Here is a 23,805-nt window from a genome sequence, read left to right as displayed (position 1 = left end):
TTGTGGGTTTGTTTACATTTTAATTTTTGGACAGTTGGCGTTTGAATTAACGAGCATTCCATTGGCCTGTTTGTACATTCCTTTAATGCAAGTCTATGGGATTTTTCCAGATTTTTGATAATCTGATATGTGAATTTGTAACACCCAGTCTACACCAGAAACGAGTGTCGCGTCAGAAGTAATAGAACCCCATTATAATCAATGAGTCTGTCTACACTGGAAGTGTCCATTGCTGTACAATATATGGAAGGTCTGATACATTTCTAGTACCGGTAAGTCAGTTTTTAACCATAAATTCTCCCTGCCCAGTAAGGGGCGATATGCATGAAGAATGCCAATCACTAAAAACAAAAAAGAACTTAAATATTGATCTGTTGCTCACCCACACCTATCATAAGGATATAAATCCTAAACTGCGATTATAAAATCGAAATCTTTGTGAGTGACTCTATACACTTATGGTGGAATATGAAAACGACTAAAATGAACCAGTACATGAGATGATAAATCGATTATGAGAGTGTGACGAGGGCTTTTATTTTGAAACGCTGTGTGTCTGTCCACCATCTTGGACATCTTCAGTGTAGCAGACTTCACATGTTCAGATAGATACAGGAAATCATCAGAGGGACTGAGTAATATCGAAACTGGTGAGGTTTGCTTATGTTTTAGTTCACTAAATCAAAATAATGAAAAATATGTTCTATAAAGATGATATAAGTGTAGTTGTACTTATCCTATCTATTCTTATTAACGGCGTTTGAGGTTTACCTAACTTAGCAGCATTATTAACAGAATAAGGTTATCTTGGTAAATTCATTAGGGTGCTTTCATTATTTGTTTGGGTCACGAATAACATTTGACTTCATTCTGTTGTCGTGAGTGCTAATTGTGCAGTGGATATCAAATGAGTAACTGATATCAATCAATGAATTGGTATCACTAAAAATGACACTGGTTAAGTTCACTAGTCAAGATCACTGCTGTTACACAAAAGTCATTTTATACTGTAATTAACTGATAGTAACTACTCATACATGTTTATGTGCACATCAGCAAAGTTCTCATCAATCCTGGTTTGACTCTTCTTTCTAATCTTTCCTTTGTTCTTGCAGGAAGTGTCTGGTGTTAAACTAACATTGTGGTATTGTTCATAGGAAGGGCTCAGCTGTGCCTGGGAGCCCAGGGAGCCACTGCCTGTGTCCCTAGAGGTAGACACCGTTAAATCACAGGACATGAACGCAGACAAAGGAGGCCTGGTCATCTTCACGGCCAACTCCAACCCCTCCAGTAAAGAGCTGGCAAAGAGGATCTCAGAGTAAGTTGCCTGTATAGTAAGGGAACAAATAATTTTTAGATTTTTTTTTTTTTTTAAATAGGTGACATTTGAAAAGAAGGTGCCCTCCAGTATGTCTGGGTTAATCTCACGGAGCCCATCAACAAAATGTTTGGGTCATATTTTGCACCAAATCAAAATTAAATTATATTTAGCATACAGACAAATATGCCAATTACTCTTGTTTCCCACAAATTATCATTACTATATTACTATAAAAGCTTATTCTCTGTGTAATAAACAATAGAGGTTGACGATAGTGGATTTTGCCGATATGATGACTAAGGTGGTGGAAAAGGCTGATAACGACTCGGTTACTAACGTAACCTCGGTTCCCTGAGAGGAGGGAACGAGTATTGCGTAAGTAGCTTACGCTATGGGAAAACTCCGTTTCTCGAGAAATATTGAAGTCTTTATGTAAAACGCATTGCAGCTGCACAGCAGACAGCAATGAGCGAGGCAGCTCGGTTATTGGCTGTGCTGCAGCAACTTGCTCGACCCAATGACGGGGCGACTCTGAACGCGCGACCAATGGGCGCGTGCTTCGCGCTCGCACGCTCAGAGCCCGCCAAGATGGCCGTGGCTTAGGGCTATATATTAGGCGCCCCGTCATGAGAGTTCTTTAGGTTCAATCAACTGAAGCGAACTGACCAAGCACTAGCACGGCAGCTTACGCAATACTCGTTCCCTCCTCTCAGGGAACCGAGGTTACGTTAGTAACCGAGTCGTTCCCTATCGAGAGGTCTCTCCTATTGCGTAAGTAGCTTACGCTATGGGAACACCATGCAAAACGCCGTGCATGCTGACTTCGCTCTATAAAGCCAGAGGCAGATGCCTGAGCCTTAAAGCAAAGTGATTATTCCACGAGCCGGCCAACGGCGAGCTACATAATGGGATAGTATAGAGCGCCTTCCAAGGTGGTCCATGGTGGGGCGCTCATAGTACATATCTTATGTACTGAGTTTTTTATGTACTGATATGCATAAAAAATCCTTTAAGTCAGTCAGAGACGGACCTATAAGGGAGGAGATAATGCTCAGCATATACATACTCCAGTCCATTCTATTAGTCAGGCTGATAGAATGTTGGAATGCAATGAGGGGACCTGTAGGTTATAAAACCTGATAAATGTTGAAGGTGAGGCCCAGCCGGCCGCCGCACAAATATCTTCAATGGGTATCCCACTGGACCACGCCCACGAGGAGGCCATGCTCCTCGTAGAGTGAGCTCTGACGCCTAAGGGGCATTGAAGGCCCTTGGCTTCATAAGCCAGCGCTATAGCATCCACTATCCAGCGCGATATTCTTTGCTTTGAAACTGCGAGACCTTTAGTGCGGCCGCCAAAGCATATACGAATAATTGTTCCGTCTGTCTGAACAGGGCAGAACGTTCCAAATATACTCTGAGCGCCCTGACCGGGCAGAGTAAATTAGCGTCACTTTCGTCTGCTGGGGACGATAGCGCTGCCAGAGATATCACCTGTACTCTGAAGGGTGTGGAGAGCACTTTAGGAATATACCCGTGCTTTGGCCTAAGGACAACTCTGCAGTCGTTAGGTCCAAATTCCAAGCAAGCAGCGCTTGATGACAGCGCGTGCAGGTCGCCCACTCTCTTGACTGAGGCGAGCGTCAGCAAGAGTGCAGTTTTGAGCGAGAGCTGTTTAAGGTGCACGGTTCGGTAGAGGTTCGAACGGGGCACTCTTGAGTGCGTCCAGGACCGTGGCCAGGTCCCAGATCGGCACCGAGGGGGGGCGAGGAGGGTTCATCCTCCTAGCGCCTCTTAGGAAACGAATGATTAGGTCGTTTTTCCCTAATGAACGTCCTTTATCAGGATTGTGTGACGCCGCTATGGCAGCCACATAGACTTTGAGCGTGGAGGGTGTGCGGCCCGCCTCCAGCAGCTCTTGCAAAAAAGGCGAGTACACTTGGTATCTCGCACAATTTGGGGTTCAAGCTCTTGGTATCACACCAGTCACTGAACACTTTCCACTTTTGGGCATATAAGCGCCTCGTAGAGGGCGCTCGCGCCTCAGTGATGGTTCTCAAAACTCCACTGGGGAGGTTCTCGGGAACCCGTTGAGGGGCCATGCATGGAGGGCCCACAGATCGGGGCGGGGATGAAGAATCATCCCGTTGGCCTGCCTGAGGAGTTCTAGCCTCAACGGAATCGGCCATGGGGCAGATTGCATCATCTGCATCAGTTCTGGAAACCACATCTGGTTTTTCCAGAGTGGGGCTACCAGGAGCACTGCACATTTCACTTCCCTGATCCGACTGATGACCTGAGGTAGCATCGCGATCGGGGGAAAGCATACAAGGGGCGGCTCGGCCAGACTTGGGCGAAGCGTCCGTGCTCTTTGAGAAGAAAAGGGGCAGTGCGCATTTTCCCTGGAGGTGAAGAGGTCGACCTCTGCCTCGCCAAAGGTTTGCCATAACCACTGAACCGTCAGGGGTGGAGAGACCATTCTCCTGGGAGAACCTTGTCTCTGGACAGCATGTCCGCTCCCTGGTTCAGGGCCTGGCACATGCGCTGCTCTCAGCGAGCGCAGGTGGTGCTGTGACCATAAGATGAGCTCCCTGGCCATAGAGTGCAGGGAGCTCGACCTGAGTCCACCCTGGCGATTTATATACGAAACTACCGTCATGTTGTCCGTTCGGACCAGGACGTGTTCGTTTTTCAGGTACGGAAGCAGGGCTCTGAGAGCCAAGGCGACCGCTTTCATTTCCAGACAGTTTATATGTAGGCGCTTTTCCGGGTTTGACCAAAAGCTGGAGACAGGCCTGCCCTCGTAAAGGGCCCCCCATCCTATTTTGGAGGCATCTGTCGTGATCATTTTTCTCAGCGTATTCACGCCCAGACTCACGCCGGTTTGATACCAGTTGACAGCTTTCCAGGGCGTCAGGGCTTTTATACAGCCGTGATTCGCTCTGATCAAAAAGTGGCCCGAGCGCCACGCGTGAGTGGGGACACGGCTCTTGAGCCAGCGCTGGAGAGGACGCATGTGCAACAATCCTAGCTGGAGTACAGCTGATGCCGAGGCAGAGGCCATGAGACCGAGCATTCTTTGAAATCGTTTGACGGGGCGCGCGCGCCCGTTCTGAATGACGTTGCAAGGCATCGAATAGAGAGTCTAGCACTATTCCCAGAAAAGAGATATTCTGGCTGGGGGATAGCACGCTCTTTGCAAAATTGATTCTCAGACCCAGGCATTCTAGATGGCTGATAATCCAAGATCTGTGTGTCGTTAACTGACCCTCTGATTGTGCTATGATTAGCCAATCGTCGAGGTAATTCAGTATTCGCACTCCCCGCTGTCTCAGGGGGGAAAGTGCCGCGTCCATACATTTCGTGAATGTACGGGGGGCCAATGATAGGCCAAATGGTAGTACTGTGTACTGGTATGACTGTCCCTCGAAAGCGAATCTCAGAAAAGGCCTGTGATGAGGCGCTATCGGAATGTGAAAGTAAGCGTCTTTCAAATCCACTGATAGAAACCAATCCCTGGGGTGAACTTGCGCGAGGATATGTTTGGTTGTTAACATTCTGAACGAGCGAATCATTAAAGCTTTGTTCAGATGTCTGAGATCTAGGATGGGGCGGAGGCCAGTGCTTATGGGTGGGGGTGCATATACTGTAGTAGGCACGCGCGCCACTTTCATAAAGCCTCCCGCTCGCGGCGGGGTTTTTGGCCATGCATACAGTGTTTGTGTGTAGGGGTGCATGCATCACAGCAGGCATGCTCGCTACCTTTATAGTATTTCCCGCTTTTACTGGGGAAGTGTGTATAACTGTGGGAACAGTGCTTGGGTGTAGTGGCGCATACATGACAATAGGCTCACGATCTACATTTATGGGGCATCCAGCTCGAGCTGTGGAAGTATTTGGCACTGTTTGGACAGTATTGATATTTGGGAATGCGCACTTTAGTGTGGACACGTGACCCCCGTAGTGACACAGGCAGAAAATGTGATTTCTGTGTGTTGCCGTTAAAACGGCGTTTGATTGCAGGTGAGCGAGTTCTGTGACTGGCCCATTGACTGCTGTACAGACATTTCCAGCCGCCTGTAAGGGGACTGGGTAATGTTTTACACGTTTTGGAGACGGGAGGCGCCGCCCTGGCTCGCTGCTGCTGCTGAGGTGGTCTCTGGCGGCTCTGTGACGAGCTGGAGCGCTTGGGCAGGAAGTGACGCATAGCCTGTGAATCCTTCCGAGCTTCACGTTCAGTGAACTCTCTTACCGTTTTAGACAGGATGCAGATGATCTCTGAGTCCATGCTGGTGCCCGTGCTCGTGTCCGCTAATGTCGACGGCGCGGGGTCGAAGGCCGAGCCCGGTCAGTCAGCGGATGCAGCGTCAATGGAAAGGCTGTCATCCTTTTCACCGTCGTCCCCTGACGCGCCGAACAAGACGAGACCCACCGCTCTGTAGGAGGGATGCTGGTCCGCCTGCGTTGAAATGGAAAGGCTGTCATCCTTTTCACCGTCGTCCCCTGACGTGCCGAACGAGACGAGACCCACCGCTCTGTTGGAGGGGTGCTGGTCCGCCTGCGTTGAAATGGACTGGCGGCGGGGAGTTCTCGGGTAGTGGTGAAGCCCGGCGTGACGTCACTGAAGTCCGCGTGCTCTGGCGGCCTCCGTGAGCGGCGCTTTTTCTTGCGCGGCTTGAACAGAGGGGACGGCAACACGATGGTAGCAGGCTGGTTCGCGGCGAAGGCGGCAAAGCGCGCGCAGCTCGGTGAGGCCCAGGGAGTTACATTCGGGGCATCCGCCTCGAGTGAGAGCAGCTTCTGCGTGGTCAGGTCCCAGGCAGCGAGTGCAAATGATGTGACGATCCCCGTCAGGAAGAGGGCCTCTGCACGAGGCGCAGGCTGAAGGCATTTGCAACAACGCCTTGAAAAATTACTCTTTTACTCAATCAAAAAACGTCGCAGAGGCGAGCGCTTGCAGTAAAAGGATATAGCGATGCGTGCCGGATGGCGTAGCAGAAGACTTCGAAGGCGGCTGAAGGCGCCGGCGTCCTCTTAGCGGTCCTGCTGTAGGCTTTTCGACGGCGGGCGAAAGACTCCAACAATCCGGAGGATCCAGCGAAGAGAAGGTCTTTGCTGAAGGAGATTAAATCTAAAGAACTCATGACGGGGCGCCTAATATATAGCCCTAAGCCACGCCCATCTTGGCGGGCTCTGAGCGTGCGAGCGTGAAGCGACCCATTGGTCGCGCGTTCAGAGTCGCCCCGTCATTGGTTCGAGCAAGTTGCTGCAGCACAGCCAATGACCGAGCTGCCTCGCTCATTGCTGTCAGCTGTGCAGCTGCAATGCGTTTTACATAAAGACTTCAATATTTCTCGAGAAACTGAGTTTTCCCATAGCGTAAGCTACTTACGCAATAGGAGAGACCTCTCGATAGGGAACCGATTAAACGTCTGATAGATTTTAAAATAGATTTATATGATGCTTAAAAAAGATCTTTCCTTTCTGTGACGGGTGCAGACATAGAGGCTACAAGAGTACAAAGTAAATGAAATCCCAGTTCCATTTTATTTGTTTTATTTATTGATTGATTTTTTTTTCCCCCACCAATTTGGAATACCCAATGCGCTCTAGGTCCTCATGATGGCATAGTGACTTGCCTCAATCCAGGTGCTGGCGAGGACAAGTCAATATAAGAAGTTTTGGTGCATAACATGAGACTTTTAACTATAAACAAGCCTGAAACACACAAATGACTCTTATTTTGAAGTTGCGTAGACTGGGCTCCATTACAGTGCTCTATATAGTTAGTACCTAATTCAGTTTTTTATATCCTATATATTTCACCAGATGAGGTTTAATGAACAATATAGTTTATTACTCACAAAGATATTAATCTGGAGAAACAATGTATGTGCTGACGGGAGACGTTTTTATATAGTCACTTTTTGTCTTTGCCTGCCCTCACTTCAATTTAAAACACTTGATTATCTAATCAAAAAATAATGAATATGCAATGAAGTGAGGATAAAAAATCCAGTAGTTCCAAAGAGCAAATATTGTCACTGATTAATTGGTAATTCAAATATATTGGTTTACATCTAATAAATAATGATATATGATTTAAATGGTTAACTATTTTCACATTATGTTAGTATTTGTTGTACTGCCCGTAATTTATACTGAAGCAATTACTGCATTGCAAAAATAAAAAGTCTGGATACTCTATAGTAATGTAAAAAATGTGCTTAACTGACATGGAAATGTAAAAAAGGGTCCTTCAAATATGCTTAATTTTCTTCATGCAAAATGCATTTTTTATTTTGGGGTAAAAATGTTATGTTTTCATGGGATCTCAATTTGACATTTGTGCATAAAAATGCCACAGATGAATTAATGACTTTTTAACAAGATGAGTCTTTGTGGTCAGCTCTACCTTGAATATCAAAATACTCATAAGTGGTGTTTTGACTGATTTTAGCTGTTATCTTATTCCCTTGAACTTCTGGTCTTTCACAGGCGGTTGGGTGTGGAGCTTGGGAAGGTTCGGGTCTATCAGGAAGCGAACAGAGGTGAAAGCCTCTTTTCTTTGGAACTTTTGGAATCTATAGTCTTTAAATTTATACAAGCCATGGCTGCTGCTGTGAACTGAAGAGTGAATGTTCATTCTTTGCATACCATGCTGGAGAGTGTAGACAAAACACAGCTGAAATCTGAGCTACTGTTGACTAATTAAACCGACAATCTTTGTTTTGGGTCAAGCTTGCGTATATATAGAAATGGCGATATGCTTGCTTTCCCACATATACACATTGTGATGAGATTATCACAGCTTTCCCTGCCCAATCAAGTCATTCTACATCTTGTAGTTCAGCCAGTCTGTTGGATTATTGCAAAAACTATTTAGCTAACTTTTAAGGTAATTTGGAGCAAATTTGACTCAAGTTTGCCAGAACACTGTATTTTTGTAAGGTTTCATATTTACCACAGACCAATGTGAGGCATTGTTAGTATACATTAAAATATTTAATTCATTTTATTTTCAATTTTATTTTATTTTTTGTCTTGAAAGTTTAGTTTTCACTTTGATTTGTTAGTTTTTCTCTATATTTAGTTTTAGTATTTTAGTGCTCCCAAAGCAAATATGTTTAAAACTGTTAAATTAATTCATTTTTAGATTGAGAGTTATTGCTCTCTCTTTTAGATTAAATTAAGTTTTTCCAATAATGCTAGTTGTTTTTGATTTCAGTTAACAAAAATGTTTTCATTTAATAAAAATTTTCCTTAACGATAAAAACACTGCTTGGTGGATCTAATTGAACATTAAAATAAAATCTCTTTCCTCACAGAAACACGTGTCCAAATCGAAGAGTCTGTGCGTGGCAAAGATGTCTTCATCATCCAGACTGTGTCCAAGTAAGGAGCTCTTTAACTACAAACACAAACATCACAATATCATAATTTTCATACTAGTGCATATCCACGTTCAAAACCGGTAATACTGTTAGTTGGGCACTCAGTGGTGCTTTGCTGTAATTTTCGTTGCTCAATGGCCTACACAATAATGCAAAGCAGATTTATTTCAAACTTTTAATTTAAATGAAACTGAAAAAAGTGCCATCAGATTAAGGTTGTTCAACGAACAAAACTTACATGCCAAACAATAAATATATACAGTGGTCATGCAAATGTTTTGTCAAGAAAGAGCATGTCCACCTTTTCAGGCTTGAGCCGTGATCTCTTAGGGGGGTTTTTGCAATTTTTTGCCATGTTTGCCATTAGCAGGTAACGCAGCTCATTGTCTTTTCATGGGAGATGTCACTCTTTTATGGGAATCATACATTCATTCATTCCGATAATTCCGCCCTTGAGCTAAAACAACACAAGATGCACGTTTTTAAATTATTTTTTTTAACTGACAAGCTGTCAGCTGTCAAAGAGGTCCAACTAGAACATAATTACATTGAAAAACACCACCGACAGATGCAAATACTCGTTGCGAACAGCCCCAACAAATAGGCCTAATGGTAAAAGCTACGACTAGGGAGAAAGGAAAAAAATTATTTCCATGTTTAATTCTAATAAAAACACTACCTTTCCCAAAAGTATGAATCAATGGCGCAAGTAGGCTATTTTTTCTGTTAAGGGATTTCTTCCCTGTAGTGAATATGCCTTTTCCTTTTTTAAATCTCAACGAAAAGCATGCTCTGTTTATAATTGGGCTCATCTGTTTATTGTATTTGACTAACGGCTAAAATAGTATCACTAAAAATACATTTGGCCTTTTAGGGCCACTGTTTTTGTACATGTTAATCATGTTTTTTTGTTTTTTATAGAAAAGGCTTTACACAAATGTAGTGTTAGTCCTTGTTTGAGTCTCTCTCCATCTGCATCATGAATGTCTTTACTGGTGTTTTGAAGTCTGCAGCTGGATGCATCTCTAACTCACACTGAAGGTGTCTGTTTCATGTCAATTACTCTAAATTTGCAACATGTTTGGGTGCAAGTCGCTAAAATACAGGGCAGACGCTTCCCTTTCGCACAGTTGTTGCTGTCAATTTAAAGTAACGTCTTCTGTTATTGCGCATTCACAGTCATTTTGATATGTCGATAAAGAACATCTGGCTTTCAATGTGTTCATTTAGGTTTATTTATGAGTCGCAAACTTGTTTGGTGACTCTATATAGGCAATTCTATTAGTTCGGCTATTGATATAGGAACAGTTGCCATTAACCTCTTAATGACAGGTGGGTCAAAAATTATCCACTTGTGTATTTATTTACATTTAATTTGTTTAAGCTGTGAAATTGCAAAGAAATATTGAGATCCAGTATATCATTTGAAAGATCTGGGTCTCAAGATTTTATATTTTAAACAGAATTTGACTATCACAAAGTTACAATAATATTTTATAAAATGTGTCAAGAGTGAAAATCAAAACATGGAAAACGAAACTGGATAGCACTAAACTAGATAACGTAAAGATTTGCGTCATCCATATTTGTCTCTGGATAAAGCCGGCCAGTTAAAAACCTTGATCATTTTTGGCTGATGGGTCGTGTAGCTAATGAAAAGATGAAAACAATGATATTATGGTTGTATATATATATATATCCCTGATGCTGATTCATGAAGGTTTGGAGTGGAAAACCGTGGACTGTGTTTGTGTAGGTTTTGCGCTTTAACGCATGGTGAGCAGTTATAGCATGTTACTGCCACGCTGTCGACAAAGAACTCTGCTTTTGGACCCACGATCTGATCCACCCTCCTCAGGGTAGCAAGGAGCGTGAGGGTTTGGAGAACACACACTCACGACTGCATTTTTTAATCAATGGTAGTGCGGGTTGTTCACTAATCGCAGGGTTGGTGGTTCGATTCCCGGCCCACGCGACTCCACATGCCTAAGTGTCCTTGGGCAAGACACTGAACCCCAAGTTGCTCCCAATGGCAGGCTAGCACCTGGTGTGTGAATGTGTGTGTGAATGGGTAAATGAGACGCAGTGTAAAGTGCTTTGAATACCGCCAAGTTTAAAAAGGTGCTATATAAGTGCAGACCATTTACCATCCAGCTCTTGCATGTCATTCAAGCCGAGATGAGCCACCCTCTCCAGCTTCACTCACCGTGAGTTAGACCCCAGAGCGCACACACTCCCAATGCATTGACTGACTTTTTTCATTGCTTTTCTTTCAATTTGCATTGGTAACAGGTGTGCTCCAGGCTTCACTGATTGAAGATGGGTAGAGCGAGGCTACCCGGGTTGAGGCAGTGGCTAAAGACCTTGGATGAACGGCAGAGCAAAAGCTCTGAAAAAGTTCATTTGCATTTTTATGGGGAAAAAATGAACAGAAGCATCTTTAGTGTATGTAAAAGTTTTATTTCCATTGCAACATTTCAAATTGCAATGTTCTTTTACCATTGTTTATAAAATGCATAAATATATATGGAATGCATTATAATATATTCCAGCCTTCAACACTGATTTCAGACCAGCAGCCAGGGAGTTTTGTTTAAATATTAGCAAAATGCAAATCAGAAGCCCTCAGTCTGACACTAATACAGATATAAAAACAAATCCCTGTGTATGCTAATTTGATTTCTTAAATCACAACCTTTAAGAGGCTTTTTTCTACAGGGATGTTAATACCGCCATCATGGAGCTGCTCGTCATGGTATATGCCTGCAGGACCTCCTGCGCACGGAACATCATCGGAGTCATTCCCTATTTTCCCTACAGCAAACAGTGCAAAATGAGGAAAAGAGGCTCCATTGTGTCTAAGCTGCTTGCCTCCATGATGTGTAAAGCTGGTGAGAAAGTCTGTCATTGAATTCTGTTTAAGAGCAAGTCAACATTTATTTTGAAATCTTCCTTCCTTAATTTGGTTCATAGGGAAATTGAGCAGTTATGGTCCAGCTCATTTGCATTTTGTCCACTTTGGCTTTGAGTAGGTCTGACTCATCTCATTACAATGGATTTGCATCAAAAGGAAATCCAGGGTTTCTTTAACCTTCCAGTGGACAATCTTCGGGCTTCACCGTTTTTACTACAATACATCCAAGAAGAAGTAGGTCCTTGCGTAATGCTTTTGTAGAGCTCATTTGCATTCATTGCACTGAAGCATTGAAGTCCTCTGGATAGTTGTTCTTGCCGTATTAATTGATAAAACCCTCAGGTTAAGCAAAGGAGCAGTCCATGTTTCACTTTATGCATATGATGTCACCTGATGTTAAAAGGATAGTTCACCTAAATATGAAAATTATCTCATCATTTACTCACCCTCATGCCATCCCAGATGTGTATGACTTTCTCTCTTCTGCAGAACACAAATTATGATTTTTAGAAGAATTTTTCAGCTCTGTAGGTCCTCACGATGCAAGTGAATGGTGACCAGAACTTTGAAGCCCCAAAAACCACGAAGGCAGCATAAAAGTAATCCATATGACTCCAGTGGTTTAATCTATGTCTTCTGAAGCAATCTAATCAATTTTGAGTTACAACAGACCAAATTGTACGATCATGATTTCAAGAACGATTACACTTCCTAGTGTTTGCCACATGCGCAGAGCGCTAGATGGCGTTAGGAAGTGTAATTTAGCTTAAAATCCTGGTCCCCTGGGAGACTGTTGACGCCAAGATTTATAGTGGTGGTGGTGGTGGTGGTGGTCTAAGCACATAACTGGTAATCTGGTAATCAGTAGGACACTGGTTCGAACCCCACAGCCACCACCATTGTGTCCTTGAGCAAGGCACTTAACTCCAGGTTGCTCCAGGGTGATTGTCCCTGTATTAAGGGCTCTGTAAGTCGCTTTGGATAAAAGCGTCTGCCAAATGCATAAATGTAAATAGTGAATAGTGGTCTGTTCTCACTCAAAACCGATTAGAATTTTCATTTTTGGGTGAACTATCCCTTTAATAAGCTATGTTCCCCTTCTGTCGCTCTCTCCACGTTGTGTCAGAGAAGCGACACTAGGGGTCTCTCTTGAGCGCCGATATTCACCTCTGAACTATGAAAAAAGGCCAATGAGAGTTGGCAACCAGTATTTGCATGTCCCGCCCCCGGACATACGGGTATTAAAGCGGCGCAAATACGGGAGTTCATTCAGAAAATTTCTTCGGAGCCGATGGTCGTGTTTGCAGACTGCTGCGTTTTACACACCGAGTTCCTGCTATCCTCTGCTGCATGCTGTTGGATTCTACGGCACACAACAGCGGCTTTCTCCTGTTTGCACGGCTGTGCACTTCCTGCCCCTGAGCGCATCGACAGTTGCAGATAAGAAAGATCTCTCACGAGTTCTTTCATTCATAAAAGAGTGATTTTATTTAAAAGAGTAATTTCCACTAAAACAGCAAAAACACAGCGGCGTTGAACGTCCTTTTAAGGACGCGTCTTTATAAAGATGACTTTCCGCCCCTGTGTTGTTCCTGGATGCGGTAGAGTACTCTCCCCTTCCGACGGCCACAGGCGTTGTCTCGTGTGTCTGGGCAGCGATCACACTGAGGCTGCGTTTGTGGATGGTTCATGTTCTCATTGCGAGAACATGACCATGACAACGTTGCGGTCGCGGCTTGCTTACAACCGTAAGCAGGCCACTCCAGCCGCCCCCCCGCGTCGCTCCTTCTTCCCACGGGATTGAGGATGATGCGGCTGGCAATGGAGGCGATTCGGGGATGGCAGCGGGTGCAGCTCCGCTGGGTACGCCCCCTCGGACCACCCGCGCCCCGGCACGCTCGTTGACTCCCGTCCCCGCTCGAGGTGGCGGCGACTCGCCTCACAGCCAGTCTGCCTACCCTCTTGCGATGGAAGCAGATGAGTTCGCCGCGACATCGGAGGGCGTGGGCTCTGATGCTGAGGGCTCCTCTGGGCTGCCGCCTTCGGGCTTGCACGCCCAGGAGGAGGCCGACGCACAGATGTCCGATATGCTTTCCCGGGCAGCCAACAGCATGGGTCTGGATTGGAACCCTCCATCCTCCCCACAGCCATCACGGCTGGACGATTGGTTCTTGGGCGTTGGGCACCGCTCACAGCCTCGCCCCCCCCCGGTTCCTTTCTTCCCGGAGGTGCATGATGAGCTGACGTCTTCGTGGAGAGCACCCCTCTCCACTCGTTGCACCGCCACCTGCTCATCCGCCCTCGCCACCCTCGACGGCGGAGCGCGCCACGGGTACACGGAGATCCCCCAGGTGGATAGAGCTGTTGCGCTCCACTTATGTCCCGGAAGCACTACCACCTGGCGGGGCCGCCCTGTACTCCCTTCTCGGTCCTGTAGAGCAACATCCTCGCTCACCGCGAAGGCCTACAGTGCTACCGGACGCGCCGCTTCTGCCCTGCATGCAATGGCTCTCCTGCAGGTCCACCAAGCCAAGGCACTTCGCAACATGCACGGGGGTGGCCCTGATCCCGACACGCTGCGGGAACTGCGCTCAGCGACCGACCTCGCCCTGAGAGCGACGAAGGTCACAGCGCAGGCAATCGGGCAGGCGATGGCCACTCTGGTGGTCCAGGAATGTCAGCAATGGCTGGACTTGGTTGAGATGCGTGAAGCTGACAAGACTCGCTTCCTCAACGCCCCTGTCTCCCAGTTCGGCCTCTTCGGCGACACCGTTGAGGACTTTGCCCAGCAGTTCTCCCTGGTGAAGAAGCAGACGGAGGCCATTTCGCACATCATGCCGCGCCGCAAGCTTGCCGCCACGGCCCAGGCTCCACCTGCTTGCCGAGAGCGTCCTCCCGCGGCCAGAAGACCTTCTGCTCCGCCCCAACCTGGGCCCAGCTCTCAGCCCCGGCGTCGAGCAAACCGCAGGAAGCGTACGCCCCTGCCTCACGGACCCCTTCGAGGACCCGGAAGGCTCCCAAGCGTCCCTGAGACAGCGGACCCAGAGGACAAGAAGTTAGCTCCGAAGGTGGTAAGACCACTCCGTCCCCTGGTGGAGGGCCAGAAGGAGAATCTTTTGTTTTTTCATTTGCCGCACCCCCTGACGGGGGCTGCGGTACCCAAATTCTCAATAACAGAGCTATTTCCTTTACCTCTGGGTCACATGGCCCGCAAATGCCGTTCTCACGGCACTGTGCTTTCAGGCCTCAACAGTCTCGGCGCCCAGGATGCGGTGCTCCCGCCCTCAGCCCCACGAATGTTCCCCGGCCGGCTGGTTCAGACGAGTCCAGAGGACGCCAGCATCAGACCTCCTCCTCAGTCACGAACCCGCCCCCTGCCGGGTGCGCGGAACAAGGTAAGTGCTTTGAGTTTATTCTCAGCACCAGAGCCTCGGGACGCCACAGCGCCTCCCGACGCCGCGTTACCTGTTCCGCACCGCTGCGAAGCCCCGCCGGGTACGTCCAAAATACTCGTCCCCTTTGTGCCCCTAGCACGGAGCTTAGAGGCATGGCTTTCACTGCCCAGCTCGTCACGGTGGCTGCACCGGACCATCCGACTCGGTTACGCAATTCAGTTTGCCAGGTCTCCACCCCCCTTCGTGGGCGTTCGTTCCTCCGCAGTGCACGGCGAACATGCCCACTCCCTGCGCGAGGAAATCGCCTCCCTTCTAATCAAGGACGCGATAGAGCCTCTCCCTCCGACCGAAACGAAGAAGGGTTTCTACAGCCCTTACTTCATTGTACCCAAGAAAGGCGGTGGCATACGACCGATCTTGGACCTGCGAGTTTTCAATCGGACCTTGTCCAAACTCCCGTTCAAAATGCTTACCCAGAAACAAATTTTATCTGGCGTCCGGCATCTAGATTGGTTCGCAGCGGTAGACCTGAAGGACGCGTACTTCCACTTCTCAATTCGCCCTCGACATCGACCCTTTCTACGGTTCGCGTTCGACGGCCAGGCGTATCAGTACAAGGCCCTCCCCTTCGGCCTGTCTCTGTCCCCTCGCGTCTTCACGAAGGTCGCAGAGGCGGCTCTTGCCCCGCTACGAGGAGCGGGCATACGCATACACAATTACCTCGATGATTGGCTCGTTTTTTCCTCCTCGCAGGAATTACTATGCGCACACAGAGACCAGGTGCACGAGCACCTCGGCCTTTAAGGGTTTCAGGTCAACTGGGAAAAGAGTAAGCTCACCCCGGTCCAGAGCATCTCTCTTCTTGGTTTGGAGTTAGACTCAGTCTCAATGACAGCATGTCTCTCCAACGAGCGTGCTCAGTCAGTGCTGGAATGCCTCGCTTCTTTCGAAACAGGCACCGTGGTCCCTTTGAAACGTTTCCAACGGCTCCTGGGGCATATGGCATCCTCCGCGGCAGCCGCGCCACTGGGGTTGATGCATATGAGACCACTTCAGCATTGGCTCCAGACTCGAGTCCCGAGACGAGCATGGCGCCACGGCACGCATGGCGTGGAAGTTACCCCTGCCTGCCGCCAAACCTTCAAACCGACGCCTCCAAATTGGGTTGGGGCGCCGTGTACAACAGGCGCGCAGCCGCAGGCCGGTGGAACCGAGGCCCGCTGCGTTGGCACATCAACTGCCTAGAGCTGCTGGCCGTTTTTCTTGCCCTGAAGAAATTTCTTCCGTTGATTCGTGGCAAGCACGTCCTAGTCAGGACAGACAGCACCATGGTGGTGGCCTACATAAACCGCCAAGGCGGAGTACGCTCCCTCCACATGTCACAGCTTGCCCGTCGTCTCCTCCTTTGGAGTCAGCAGCGACTGGAGTCACTGCGCACCACTCACATCCCCGGCAACCTCAATGTGATAGCCGACGCACTGTCAAGACAAAACTTGCCCGGCGGAGAGTGGAGGCTCCACCCCCAATCGGTCCAGCTGATTTGGGACAGGTTCGGCAAGGCCCAGGTAGACCTGTTTGCCTCCCAGGAAACCTCCCACTGTCCGCTCTGGTATGCCCTCATAGAGGCTCCCCTTGGGACAGATGCTCTGGCACACAGCTGGCCCGCGGGGCTGCGCAAGTACGCTTTTCCCCAGTGAGCCTTCTTGCACAGGTGCTATGCAAGGTCAGGGAGGACAAGGAGCAATTCACTCTGGTGGCCCCCTACTGGCCCTACCGGACGTGGTTTTCGGATCTCACGCTCCTCATGACAGCCCCTCCCTGGCGAATTCCCCTGAGGAAGGACCTTCTTTCTCAGGGATGGGGCACGCTCTGGCATCCGCATCCAGACCTCTGGAATCTCCACGTCTGGTCCCTGGACGGGATGCAGAGGATCTAGCCGGCCTACCTTCGGCCGTCATAGACACTATTAACCAAGCCAGAGCCCCTTCGACCAGGCATCTTTACGCCCTGAAGTGGCGTCTGTTCGCGGACTGGTGTTCTTCCCGAGCCGAAGACCCGCAGAAGTGCGCAGTTAGGTCAGTGCTCGTGTTTCTTCAGGAGAGGCTGGAGAGGAGGCTGTCCCCCTCCACCCTCAAGGTGTATGTTGCCGCTATCACGGCCCACCACGACACTGTAGACGGCAAGTCTCTTGGTAAGACGACTTAATCGTCAGGTTCCTAAAAGGTGCCCGGAGGATTCCCTCCTGGGATCTCTCGGTCGTCCTTATGGCACTCCGGAGACCCCCCTTCGAGCCGCTTGACTCAGTTAGACTCAGGGCCCTCTCTCTCAAGACCGCCCTGCTGATCGCGCTCGCTTCCATCAAGAGGGTCGGGGACCTGCATGCGTTCTCTGTTAGCGACGCTTGCCTGGAGTTCGGTCCGGCGGACACTTTCGTGATCCTAAGACCGCGACCGGGCTACGTGCCCAAGGTTCCTACCACACCCTTCAGGGATCAGGTGGTGAACCTGCAAGCGCTGCCCCGGGAGGAGGCAGACCCAGCCCTTTCACTGCTGTGTCCAGTACGTGCCTTACGTATTTTCCTGAACCGCACACAGAGCACCAGACGCTCTGAGCAGCTCTTCGTCTGCTTTGGGGGACAGCAGAAGGGGAATGCTGTCTCCAAGCAGAGACTTGCCCACTGGGTTGTCGACGCCATTTCCCTGGCTTATCACACCCAGGCCGTGCCCCCCCTTTGCGGGTCCGAGCCCACTCCACCAGGAGTGTTGCGTCCTCGTGGGCACTGGCTAGGGGCACTGCCCTAGCAGACATTTGTAGAGCAGCGGGCTGGGCAACACCTAACACTTTTGCGAGATTCTACAATCTCTGAGTTGAGTCAGTATCGTCCCGTGTTCTCTCAGGTACCGAGCCCGTAGAACTCGGAGGCACGTCCACGATCTGACCGGGTGAATCGCTTGCACCCAGCGCCCTTCCCCCTAACCAGGGGAAACAGTGCGCCTTCATTCCCAGGAGATCCCAGGTTTGGGACACTGGTTGACTCCTCCCTAGCCCCCGTGGGTCACAGTTCTGCGGAGGAACTCGCCGACCCAAACCACTGCGGGTACCGCAAGCTACCCTGTACTGGTATAGGTGCCCCACAGGTAAGGCCTCCTGTTCGGACTCCCCCTGTGTGTAAAACCACGGTTCTGTCCCATCACGAGTTGACTCCGTGTTTCCCTTAGGCAGTTACAGCTGCCTCGGTTGCCGTGCTGTATGCTTCCCCCCTCTGCGAGGCTGGATCTACCACCGCACTACTTTTCCGCCTAAGACCTAAGTATAGGCCAAGCGATGTATTTGCCACTCAAAATTTGCCTCCCCTCCCGGGTAGGTGTGGCCTCCGCAGGGTCTTCTCCGCCCTAATAAGGGCTAAGACCCCCTTCCCTCAATGCGTGTAAGGGCCCCGGCCGTAGTTGCTCTATGCGAGAAACATAGAGAGAAAAGAGGCCCAGCCAGGCTGGCCCGTTCCCATGTTGGCGGCCGTCACCTTGTTCCCCCCTCCAGGGTAACGATAAGGAATCCTGATGGCTTAAATGGGGCATTGGGGAAGGGTACATGCAGCCTGATACAGTTGGTCGTTCTGCACGTAGGAATACCTGCTCGCTCCTGTATCAGCAGATCACGTACACGGCTCAGCGCATGGCTCTTTTTAAGTGGACCCCTAGTGTCGCTTCTCTGACACAACGTGGAGAGAGCGACAGAAGGGGAACGTCTAGGTTACGTATGTAACCTCCGTTCCCCGATGGAGGGAACGAGACGTTGTGTCTCCCCTGCCACGTCGCTGAGCCGAGCCCCTGTTGTGGCCGGACCATTTCCGGCTCCTCAGAAAAATCCTGAATGAACACCCGTATTTGCGCCGCTTAAATACCCGTATGTCCGGGGGCGGGACATGCAAATACTGGTTGCCAACTCTCATTGGCCTTTTTTCATAGTTCAGAGGTGAATATCGGCGCTCAAGAGAGACCCCTAGTGCCGCTTCTCTGACACAACGTCTCGTTCCCTCCATCGGGGAACGGAGGTTACATACGTAACCTAGACGTTTCTCTCTTCATTATGTTGTTTAAACATAAAAAGCCAGAACATTTTCGTGACTCTGGCATTTCTCCCCCAAGACATGTAATGCTGAATAAATTCCTTCATTGAAGATTATCCAGTCGTTTTTTATTCATAATGTCATAAACTTTATGTATGCTTGTGTGTGCCTCTACTTTTAGTGTCTTCATGTGTTTTTTCCTTTCTTCTGCATTCAGATTCCTGATTACAGAAATGCTGTAATTGTGGCCAAATCTCCAGCATCAGCCAAAAGGTAAAGTCATATCTCACTTGTTTGGTTTCACGTCATACAGTTCACTAGACTAACATGAAAGATGTAGAAGATTCACACACCTAAGAAGCTACTAACAGTTTTGAGTAATGATTTAGGCACATTGCTCAGACTTTAAATGCATACAGATGCATTGCCTTTGTCACATGATTGTCATGTGGTGTGTGGATCTTTAACGTTTGTATTAGTTCTCTAGTGTTTTGTTTTGGGATTTGTGTGTCCCTTTGGTTTGTGTTACTGCAGTTCAGTACAGCCAGACACCAAAAGTGTCCTTTCACAGGGCCCAGTCATTTGCTGAAAGGTTGCGACTGGGCATTGCTGTGATCCATGGTGAAGCCCAGGACGCTGAATCGGATCTGGTGGATGGACGTCACTCCCCCCCACCCACTGTCAAGAACATTGGAGCTATCCATCCGAGCCTAGAGATACCTTGTGATGATCTGTTCACAAAAACTCATCATTAGATCATTCACTCATTAGATCATTTAGATTATTTTTCTTCCCATTATCTGAGATAAGACTTTGCATTAAGTGGTCTTTTTTCTTGCACAGTGCTGATTCCCAAAGAAAAACCCCCGATAACAGTGGTTGGAGATGTGGGTGGACGAATTGCCATCATAGTGGTGAGTTCAAGATGATGTGAATGCTTTCCTCTATCCAGGGTGGAATCTCCAAGTCATCACTCTTCTAATCAATTATTATTATTTTTTAGGATGACATCATTGATGATGTTGATAGTTTTCTGGCAGCTGCCGAAACTCTGAAAGAAAGAGGTGCCTACAAGATCTTCGTCATGGCCACTCATGGAATCCTGTCCTCTGATGCACCTCGGCTAATAGAAGAGTCTGCCATAGACGAGGTCATTATTTTTTCCATTTTAATTTCATGTTAAAGATTATGGCTGTGTCTGCGGATTTGCAGAACAATGTAAAAGTGTTGTCTTATTTACATTTTGAATGTTGTCTTTGTGTACAGGTAGTTGTCACCAACACAATTCCACATGAGATCCAGAAACTACAGTGTCCTAAGATTAAGACGGTGGACATCAGCATGATATTGTCGGAAGCCATTCGGCGCATCCACAATGGAGAATCCATGTCCTACCTATTCCGTAATATAGATATGGACGATTAACAGAGCCATATATAGCCAGTCTTTCCATGTGCATGTCTCGTTAATTAATTTTTGCTCAAAGCATAACTGGTTTTGTATGTGAAGCATTTTAAATAATACCTCAAAGGGCCACCAAACAAGAAGTTTAGCATTGTCACATGTGTCCAAGAAAGCTTTATGGAAGGATGATCTAATTGCAGAATTACTCCACACTTGATCTTTAAAAAAGAAGAAAAAAAAAAAAAAAGTTTAGACTTTACTAGATTAAAAATCTAGATTAATGGATGTAAAAATTCTGTCTTTAATCCATTTTTTTAACTGTAGATCAGCTTTTGATGTAGCTCTTAATGTTTCTATTGAAGGATTGTGATCTCCACTATGTGGCCAACAATTACAGAATGTAACGATTTACATGTACAAGTCAGAAGTTTATATACACTTAGTTTGAAGTCATTTAAACACCGATTTAATATTTGCAAACTATTGTTTTGGCAAGTTGTTTAGGACATCTACTAATTTTTTCCAACAGTTGTTTACAGACAGATCATTTTACTTTGTATTGATTATATCACAATTCCAGTGGGTCAGAAGTTTACATACACTAAGTTAACTGTGCCTTTAAGCAGATTGGATAATTCCAGAAAATTATGTCAAGCCTTTAGGCAATTAGCTTCTGATAGGAGGTGTACTGAATTGGAGGTGTACATGTGGATGTATTTTAAGGCCTACCTTCAAACACAGTGCCTATGCTTGACATCATGGAAAAATCAAAAGAAAGTCAAAACCTCAGAAAAACATTTTTTGAATCTCCACAAGACCAGTTAATCCTTGGGAGCAATTTCCAAAGGCCTGAAGGTACCACGTTCATCTGTACAAACAATAGTACGCAAGTATAAACACCATGGGACCACACAGCCATCATACCGCTCAGGCTTCTGTCTCTTAGAGATGAACGTAGTTTGGGTCGAAAAGTGCAAATCAATCCCAGAACAACAGCAAAGGACCTTGTGAAGATACTGGAGGAAACAGATAGGCAAGTATCTATATCCACAGTAACATTTAAATTATTTAAATTAAATGCTACCAAATATTAACAAAGTGTATGTAAACTTCTGACCAACTTTGAATATGATGGAAAAATAAAAGCTGAAAAAATTATTCTCTCCACTGTTATTCTGACATTTCACTTTCTTAAATAAATTATTGCTCCTAACTGACCTAAGACAGGGAATGTTTTCTATTATTAAATGTCAGGAATTGTGAAAAACTGAGTTTAAATGTATTTGGCTAAGATGTATGTAAACTTCTGACTTCAACTGTATGAAAGCTCTATGCTGTGTCATATCAGTGTCAGTGCCTCATCACTTGTGTAATTATTGTGCCACTAGATGTATCTCTGTGTTGAACACTGGGCAGTGCTGATGTTAGATTCAATAATTATTTTGTATATACCAAGTACATTCATAAACTTAAATTATTGCTTAAAATATAGAAGCTAAAGCATTGTAATGCACTTGATTGAATGTTTTTCCCCTGCTATATTGCTCTGCTAATGCTTCAACATGAGCACTTGTTTATTAATTTATTTTCCAATAATGGGAATATGGGACCATCATTGCCTCATAAATGTTTGGCCTTGGCAGCCAGAATTTCTAAATATCTTGCCTGAGAGCTTGACTTCTCATTTTAGGTGAAATGCAGGGTTTTTGTTAAATGACAAAGAATTCAGGTTTTTGTATTTATTTAAGCAATTAATGATGAAGAATAAACTATTTAAAGTGTTTTTGAATATTTTAATGTAGTATTTAATTTAAATACATCTGATTCATCGGTTCTGATGGGTTTTATAGATTGAAAACTTGTTCAGGACATGAGTTTCCAGTTTGGACTTTGTTGTACCATGCAATTCCATTTCAATATAGAGTTCAGACACATGTTTCTGGAGTTACACTTCTCTCTGACTTTTCACATCCATCTCCATTTGATTGATCAAACACTTCAGACTTCACAAATAAAGTCAGTCAATAGAGGGCACTCAATCCTTCAAACTCTTTCCAAATGATTTGCACTAAACCTGGTGAACTGAATTGACTCTGAAGTCTATGATGGGGAAACAACTTTGTTGTAACATCTTGCATAGCTTCTAACAGTATTTAGCAGTTTTGATAATTTAATGATCTAAAATCGAGGTCACAGTGAAGCACTTACAATGGAAGTGAATGGGGACAATGAAAGAGAATGAGGCCAATTTTTGGAGGGTTTAAGGCCAAAATGTACTTGGCGCGTCCGCGTTGATGATCGCAGTATGCGTGATGTAAATTTCGTCATAATCCGGTCCGCGCGGTAGGACCGCACACCGGCCAGCTTTTCTGAACTGGCGCACACGGTCATCATCTGTGCGCATCGTCGGCGCATGCCCAGGTCATTAACTACTAAAGAATCACTTTCTGCCTGGTGTGCTGAATACTTACCTTCCTAACCAGAAACTCCTGCTTGGGTTTAGCCTTTGGCAGGTTCTTTTTTTTACATGATTTGGCAAAATATGTCCCCCTTCTTGTTTCACCTCAACCAGCAGTTGGGTGACATGTGTCCTTTCTAAAAATACTGTAAAGATCATGATGTAGCTTATCTATACGCATTCCATTGTTGTTTGTCTTAAGTTCTGTAGGCTCAGTTTTGTTTCTTTTCTCGAAATGGTTCTCACAGTGGTTCTCGTGGTCTTTTGGAGATCAGAATCCTCTACTATTAATTGCAAACAGTTTATTCATTTTCAGAAAAGCCTTTTTAGGAGAGTCTTCCTCAGATTTCCTCTTTGACACTGTCTAATGGCTGACCTTACCTTTCTGCAGTAGACGGTGGGCCGAGGGCCCGTATCTGCTTTACTTTTCGAAATGGATGATCCCCATGGAGGGAGAACCTGAATTTGTAAAGTTGGGATGGTTGTTTTATTCTCAACGATATGAAAAGTGTTGCCACTCCCATTTATTGCACATTTTCCCCCGAAATCATAATGCACGACCGTAAATATGCAGGCAAACGCGGTTGCCTACTATATCAGTCGAGCCAATAGCGTGGCAAGATACTGACATAGGATTATTGTTAACCAATCAGATGTAGCTTATTTAGAACAGCTGTTACACGGATGATTCAGCTGTCAGACACGAGCAGCATCTGCGGCGGCAGCAGCAGCAGCACCACCACAGTGACTATCGCCAAGGACATTGTTTTTGTGATTGTAAGTATTAATTTAATTAGAATATGATATCTATAAAAAAATGTTTGTTTTGTACACTGTGTTGTTCAAACGTATG

General features: G+C 46.6%; 1 protein-coding gene across 3 annotated transcripts; it reads left to right on the top strand.

Moving 5' to 3' along the window:
* The first annotated feature begins 558 nt into the window (after positions 1-558).
* Positions 559-22,453, top strand: LOC127647533 (phosphoribosyl pyrophosphate synthase-associated protein 2). 3 transcript variants are annotated; one of them, XM_052131809.1, is made up of 11 exons: positions 559-650; positions 1,158-1,318; positions 7,820-7,872; positions 8,650-8,716; positions 11,434-11,606; positions 11,748-11,863; positions 19,308-19,363; positions 19,662-19,813; positions 19,934-20,004; positions 20,094-20,240; positions 20,357-22,453. In XM_052131809.1, the coding sequence occupies exons 2-11, from the start codon at positions 1,236-1,238 to the stop codon at positions 20,513-20,515; spliced, it is 1,077 nt and encodes a 358-aa protein (XP_051987769.1). In that variant the 5' UTR covers positions 559-650; positions 1,158-1,235; the 3' UTR covers positions 20,516-22,453. The 3 variants fall into 3 exon arrangements, with proteins under 3 accessions (XP_051987769.1, XP_051987770.1, XP_051987771.1); XM_052131811.1 differs by lacking the exons at positions 559-650; positions 1,158-1,318 and adding an exon at positions 11,008-11,160 and having other exon boundaries at positions 7,821-7,872; XM_052131810.1 differs by lacking the exons at positions 559-650; positions 7,820-7,872 and having other exon boundaries at positions 1,189-1,318.
* Positions 22,454-23,805: the final 1,352 nt, after the last annotated feature.

This window comes from Xyrauchen texanus, chromosome 8 (genome assembly GCF_025860055.1).
Source record: "Xyrauchen texanus isolate HMW12.3.18 chromosome 8, RBS_HiC_50CHRs, whole genome shotgun sequence".
NCBI lineage: Eukaryota > Metazoa > Chordata > Actinopteri > Cypriniformes > Catostomidae > Xyrauchen > Xyrauchen texanus.
This window is presented reverse-complemented; position numbering and strand designations above follow the sequence as displayed.

Coding starts and splice junctions, on each gene's coding strand:
- LOC127647533 (XM_052131809.1), top strand. CDS start 1,236: ATGAACGCAGACAAAGGAGGCCTGGTCATCTTCACGGCCAACTCCAAC. Junction 11,864..19,307: donor TACAATACATCCAAGAAGAA/GTAGGTCCTTGC, acceptor TTCTGCATTCAG/ATTCCTGATTACAGAAATGC. Junction 20,005..20,093: donor GACGAATTGCCATCATAGTG/GTGAGTTCAAGA, acceptor ATTATTTTTTAG/GATGACATCATTGATGATGT.